Source organism: Eimeria necatrix, genomic scaffold (genome assembly GCF_000499385.1).
Source record: "Eimeria necatrix Houghton genomic scaffold, Enh_scaff334, whole genome shotgun sequence".
Taxonomy (NCBI): Eukaryota; Apicomplexa; class Conoidasida; order Eucoccidiorida; family Eimeriidae; genus Eimeria; species Eimeria necatrix.
The window spans coordinates 29996-36305 of NW_013653863.1; the positions used below are offsets into that span (position 1 = coordinate 29996).

The 6310-nt window shown below is 61.8% G+C and overlaps 2 protein-coding genes across 2 annotated transcripts; both read right to left on the reverse strand.

Annotated features, from left to right (window-relative positions):
• Positions 1-391: 391 nt before the first annotated feature.
• On the reverse strand, positions 392-3702 carry ENH_00044560 (ATP-dependent RNA helicase, putative; the record flags this gene model as incomplete). The annotated part of the gene is made up of 3 exons (XM_013580923.1): positions 392-594; positions 861-1119; positions 1216-3702. The coding sequence occupies 3 exons, from the start codon at positions 3700-3702 to the stop codon at positions 392-394; spliced, it is 2949 nt and encodes a 982-aa protein (XP_013436377.1).
• Positions 3703-5356: 1654 nt separating this feature from the next.
• Positions 5357-5945, reverse strand: ENH_00044570 (hypothetical protein; the record flags this gene model as incomplete). Its single annotated transcript, XM_013580924.1, has 2 exons — positions 5357-5692; positions 5877-5945. The coding sequence occupies 2 exons, from the start codon at positions 5943-5945 to the stop codon at positions 5357-5359; spliced, it is 405 nt and encodes a 134-aa protein (XP_013436378.1).
• Between the last annotated feature and the right edge of the window lie 365 nt (positions 5946-6310).

The window sequence follows — 6310 nt, forward strand, 5'->3', positions numbered from 1 at the left end:
AAGTTATTTATAACTAAAAACAAAAACTAGACAAGACACCGGCAGGCGGCTCTCTTCTTGCTGCTGTGCTGCATGCAGCGCTGCATGCGCTGCAGCAGCAGCTCCAAAGCGCATGCAGCGCTGCAGCAGCAGCTCCAAACTGTTTATTTGTTTACACATGAGGGATTTGCTGCTTAGCCATTCTGTACTGCAGCAAATGGATACCCTGTGGGGCCTGCTGGCGAGAAAAGGGCTGCTGCTGCTGCTGCTGCTGCTGCTGCTGCTGCTGCTGTGCTGCTGCTGCTACAACGCCGACTACCTACAATATGGCTGCCCTCAGGGTCAAATGAGAGCAGCAGCAGCAGCAGGAGAAGCTGCAGCAGCAGAAGCTGCAGCAGCAGCGGCAATGGGCTTAAGGCTCCGAAACACGCCAGAGTCTTCCCTCGTGGGGCACGCAGTAGTGCAGCTGCTGCAGCATCAGCTGCTGCTGCTGCAGCTGCTGGTACTGCTGCTGCAGCTTCAGCCTCTCTGCTGCTGAAGCCACTAAAGATATTACACAGCCCGGATTGCCCGCGCGGCCAACTCGCCCGCTGCGGTGCGCCAGCGAGAGTGCATCTGAAGCAGCAGCAGCAGCAGCAGCAGCAGCAGCAGCAGCAGCAGCAAAGAAGCATTAGCAAGGCGCAGCAGCAGCAGCAGAAGACCTACCGACGCAAGATTCAGCAGTGCATGCAGCCCCGCGCGCAGCAGCAGCGACACCACCGAGCTCAGCAGCAGCAACAGCAGGAATGTCCCAGCGCAGCAGCACGCAGCCCAGGCAACAAAGCACGAGCAGCAGCAGCAGCAGCAGCAGCAGCAGCAGCAGCAGCAGCAGCAGCAAATACCGGTAGGGAGATCGAAGTTGATTGCGTGGGTAAGGAGGGGCAGATCGAGCCCCCTTGCTGCTGTCTCAGAGGCGACGAGAACTGCAGCAGTGGCGGCTGTCGCAGCAGCAGCAGCAGCAGCAGCAGCAGCAGCAGGCAGCTGCTGCATAGCAGCAACAGCAGCACGGCGCTCCCGCCCCTCTGCATCCCCCTGCAGCAAAAGGGACCTTTTGGGGCCCAAGCGAAGAGCCAGAGCTCGCTGGAGGTGTTCAGCAGCAAGCTGCAGCGCAGCAGCAGCAGCAGCAGCAGCAGCCTCAGTGAAGAGCTGGCTAGGGTTTAGGGTTTAGGGTTTAGGGTTTAGGGTTTGGGGGCTCACAGGGGATCTGCAAAACACAATGCAGCGCTTGTTCAAAGGCTCCGCCCGCAGCAGCAGCAGCAGCAGCGCCACTTTGTTGCAGTGCTGCGAAGACACCGCGAGGTGCAGCAAGTTGCTGGGCAGCGCTGCTGCTGCGCCTGCAGCAGCAGCAGCAGCAGCTGCTGCTGCTGCTGCTGCTGCAGCAGCAGCAGACCTCCCAAGGGCCCCTAATATCGCCTTCGGGGCCTCCCCCAAAGTAGCAGAAGCCAGCAGCAGCAGCGGCGAGCCCTTGCCGCCTCCGCTGCTGCTCATGCTGCGCTGCAGCAACTCAGTGAGATCACCGAAGCGATCCCTTACCTTGCTGCTGCTGCTGCTGCTGCTGCTGCTGCTGCTGCTGCTTCTGCTGCTGGTGCTAGTTCTGTTGGCGTTGCTGCTGCTGCTCTTGCTGCTCGCGACCTTGCTAGTGCTGCTCTTGCTGCTGCTCTTGCTGCTGCTGCTGCTGCAGAATGCGTCTGCTTCATCCACAACAACAAACTGCAGCGCATGCAGCTGCAAGGCTCCGGTCCCCTTGGGTCGTTTCTGCTGCTGCTGCTGCTGCTGCTGCTGCTGCTGGCTCGCTGCCTTGAGGCGCAGCAGCTGCAGCAGGCGGCCCGGAGTAGCAACAAGCACATTTGCTTTTTGCTGCCGCAGCCGCTGCAGCAGCAGCTGCGGGTTTGCGCCTCCAATCAGCAGCGCGGGCCTCACTGCAGCAGCACAGCAGCACGGGCCCGCAGCAGCAGCAGCAGCTGAGGCGCCGTCGGCAGCAGCAGCAGCAGCAGCGTGGCGCTGCTGCAGCAGTTTCTGCTGCTGCTGCACCTCGCTGCTGAGGCTGCAGCAAAGTCTGTACACTTGAGCTGCCACTTCTCTCGTGGGCGCCAAAACCAGCGCCCTAATGCCTCCCTTCACGCGAGACAAGCTGGCGCACACGTGCTGCTGCTGCTGCTGCTGCTGCTGCTGCTGCTGCTGCTGCTGCTGCTGCTGCTCATGCTGCTGCTGCTGCTGCTGCTGCTGCTCATGCTGCTGCTGTGGCTGCTGCTGGTGCTGGTGCTGGTGCTCTTGCTGCTGCGGCAGCTGCTGATGCTGCTGCGGCAGCCGCAGCTGCTGCTGCATTAGCTGCTGCTGCTGCTGCAGGCGCTGCAGGTGCTGCTGCTGCTGCTGCAGGCGCTGCTGCTGCTCCTCTGCATGCGCCAGAAGCTGCTGAAAAATGGGAAGTACGTAGGCCAGCGTTTTCCCGCTGCCTGTGGGGCCCGGCAGCAGCAGCACATTGTCGCATCTGCTTTTGCTGCTGCTGCCCCCGCCCTCTGCGGTCTGCTGCTGCTGCTGCTGCTGCTGCTGCTGCCACAGCAGCGCAGCACGCTGCAGCGGCGAAAGACATCTGATGCCGCCGCGCAGCAAAGAGCGCCGCAAAGAAGGCTGCAGCAGCAGCAAAGAGTCCTCGGCCCTGCTGCTGTTCTCGCCAGCAGCAGTTCCATCCTGTCGCTCCTCTTGCTGCTGCTGCTGCTGCTGCTGCTGCTGCAGTCCGAGAGACTCCGGCGCGATGTGAGGCAAGGTGTTCAAATCGACCACGCCATCGACTAGCACCTGCTGCTGCTGCTGCTGCTGCTGCTGCTGCAGCTTGTTTTGCTGCTGCTGAGGAATGGCCCGGATTCCCGGGAAGAGGACTGGCAGCTCCTTTCCTGCTGCAGCAGCAGCATTAGCTGCTGCTGCTGCTGCTGCAACTGCTTTTGCTATATCATCGGGCAGCTCCTGAGGCTTTCTGTTGCGGCTCGGGACCTCTTCTTTGCTGCCAAGGCCACGCTTTGCTGCTGGCACTCCCTGCTGCTGCTGCTGCTGCTGCTGCTGCCTTTGCTGCAGTTGGTGCTTCTGCTGCTGCTGTGGCGGCTTCACACCGGGCAGGCTGGACCGTTGCGCTTGGCCTTTCTGCTGCTGCGTTTGCTGCTGCTGCTGCGTTTGCTGCTGCTGCTGCTGCATTTGGTGCTGCTGCTGCTGCTTGCGGCGGACAGTGCGCCGCTCTCCACTCTGCAGCAGCTGCAGCAACTGAGCCTCAAAAGTGCTGCTGCCCGTGCTGCTGTTTGCTGCACCCCGGAGAATCTTCTGCTGCCGCCGCAGCTGCTGCTGCTGCTGCTGCTGCCACAGCAGCATTTCCTGCCGTCGAACCTGCTCCGCTGGAGGATGCTTTCTGCCTCTTTGTTTCTTCTGCTGCTGCTGCATGCGCAGCGCCACTGCAGCAGCAGGAGCAGCAGCAACGGGAGCAGCAGCAGCAGCAGCAGACGGAGATGCAAATGCCCACGGCCTCTTTGCGCTGACGTGGACTGCATGCGAGGCAGCTAACTGTAGCAGCAGCAGCAGCAGCAGCACGGGAAGCAGCAGCAGCAGCTGCTGCTGCCGCCAAGGCACCAGCCGCGCCCCACATCGAAGCCCCGTTTGTGGCTGCTGCTGCTGCTGCTGCTGCTGCTGGGGCTTCCTCATTATCGCTAGACACGACAGCAGCAGGAGCTGCTGCTGCTGCTGTCTGCTGCAGCTGCAGCTGCTACAGCGAGTTTGCGGAGCTGCTGTTCTTCTTGCTGCTGCTGTAGGATTCTCTGTTTGTTGGCAGCAAATACTGCTGCTGCTGCGCAGCAGCAGCAGCAGGGATCCATCGCCTCTTTGCTGCTGCACCCGTTGTAGCTGCTGCTCGGGCCTTCAATGCTGCTGCATGTTTGCTGCTGCAGCAGCCGCTTCAGACACAGCTGCGCTCTAACTGCCTTGACTAATTTCCCCTTTGACACTGCAGCAGCAGCGCTGACTCAAGATGTGTCAGATGCTGCAGCAGCAGCAGCAGCAGCAGCAGCAGCAGCAGCAGAAAGAACCACACAGGTGACCGCACAATCGGCGTGGCAGCAAGGACCTGCTGCTATTGAATCGGGTCTGCTGCTGCCTCCTCAATGGAACTGTTTCATTGCTGCTGCTGCTGCTGCACAGCGCTAATGAGCTCTGCTAGTGGGGATCCCTGCAGTAAAGGCTGCTGGCGCTGCTGCTGCTGCTGCAGCGGCTGCTGCAGCAAGTGGTCTGCTGCTGCCGCACCCGCTCAGCCCCTTTTGCAGGCCCCGTAGCAGCAGCAGAGCAGCAGCAGCAGCAGCAGCAGGGGAGACGCAAACCAGAAAATGCGGCAGCAGACAGTTTCACAAGATATGAACTGAGCAGTTTTGTAGGATTTGTAGGGAACGGTTGGCTTCGCTGCTTCTCCCAACCTCCTCGTGCCGCTGCTGCTGCTGCTGCTGCTGCTGCAGCAGCTGCGGTGCAGGTTGCTGTTGCAGCAAACCTCGCGCCCTCTTTCCCATGCGATTTCACTTCATTTGGAGAATATTATTGAGATTCCTTTTTTGGGAAGCTGTTGGTTCTTGATGAGCCTCTGGTTGCTGCTGCAGCAACAGCCACAGCAGCAGCAACGCAGAAGCAGCATCAGCTGCAACGCCTCCGCTCGTGTAGCAGCGGCTGCAGCAGCTGCTGCTGCTCCCCGCGAACCAAACCGCCAAAGACAAATTTAAATACGGCATTGTTAGGCGCATTTAGGCGCTGCTGCCGGTGCCGTTGCTTTCCCGCTGCTGCTGCTGCTGCTGCTGCTGCAGCGGACTCGCGTCTGTGTGACCTCGGGCTGCGTTTTGCTGCTTGAAGCTGAGCTGCTGCTGCTGCTGCCAAAGAAATGACTCGCGCAACAGACCAAGACACTGTGAGATACTCTACAGTGCTGCCTTCCAACAACAGCAGCTTTTCTTCGCTGGACGGCTACACTGCTGCTGCTGCTGCTGCTGGTGCTGCTGAGCAGCAGAACAAGGGGTGGGCCTTGACGGTGGACCCCACAGCAGCAGCAACTGTTGCTGCTGCTGCTGCAGCGGTCCTCTCAGGCAACCCCTACTCTACGTGGGGCAAAGAGCCAGCAGCAGCAGGAGCAGCAGCTGCTGCTGCGCCTGCTGCTGCTCCTGCTGCTGCCTGCAGCTGCTCCGGCTCCGCGCTGCTTTCCCACACCTGCGCGTGCTGCCTGCAGCAGCAGCAGCAGCAGCAGCAGCAGCAGCTGGCGCAGCTCTTCAGCTGCTGCGACACCACCAGTGTCGACGCGCTGCTGCTGGGGCTCTTAGCCAAAATCTCAGCAGAGCATCCGCAGCTGCTGCAGCAAAAGTTCTTGCGCTTGGCGCAGACTTCTTCCAACACGGTGAGGCTGCTGCTGCTGCTGCTGCTGCTGCTGCTGCTGCTGCTGCTGCTGCTGCTGCTGGGTGGGGTGCGTTGGGAGGTCTGCTGCTGCTGCTGGCTGCAGTGCGTTGGGAGGTTTGCTGCTGTTGCTGTTGCTGCTGCTGCTGCAGCGCGCGAAGAGGCCTGCTGCTGTTGCTGCTGTTGCGGCACTGCTGTGGAAGCTTTGCTGCTGCTGCTGCTGCTGCTGCTGCTTCGCAGGAATGATTCTGGCAGCAACTTCGGCAGCAGGAGCCTACAACCGGCAGCAGCAGCAGCAGGTGCAGCAGCGCATGCATGACATGGCGGAAATATCCCTCAACGGCCTCCACGTCTACTGCCTGGCAGTCCCCATCAGTGAGACCCCCGCTGCTGCTGCTGCTGCTGCTGCTGCTGCTGCTGCTGCTGCTGCTGCTGCTGCTGCTGCTGCTGCTGCTGACTGCGTTGACTACCGCTGCTGCTGCTGCTGCTGCTGCTGCTGCTGCTGTTTCCCCCTCCCTCCGTCCCATCTGCTTTCCGTGCGCCCGGCCGTCTGCGCCTGCGCCTGCGCCTCCGCCTGCGCCTTCACTGCTGCTGCTGCTGCTGCTGCTGCTGCTGCTGCTGCTGCTGCAGGCAGCACGAGCAAGACCTCGGTGGGGGACTTGCTGTGTAGGGTCTCGCGGCAGCTGCGCGCTGATGTTATGCTGCTGGGGGCCCGCAGCCACTGGCAGCTGCGGCGGATTTTGTTTGGCTCTGTGGCGAGCTACGCAAGGGCCCACGCCAAGTGCCCCGTGCTGCAGTGCGCCAACGCCTAGCAGCAGCAGCAGCAGCAGCAGCAGCAGCAGCAGCAGCAGCAGCGGCGGCGGCGGCTGCGGGGCGGGGCGGGGCGGGGCGG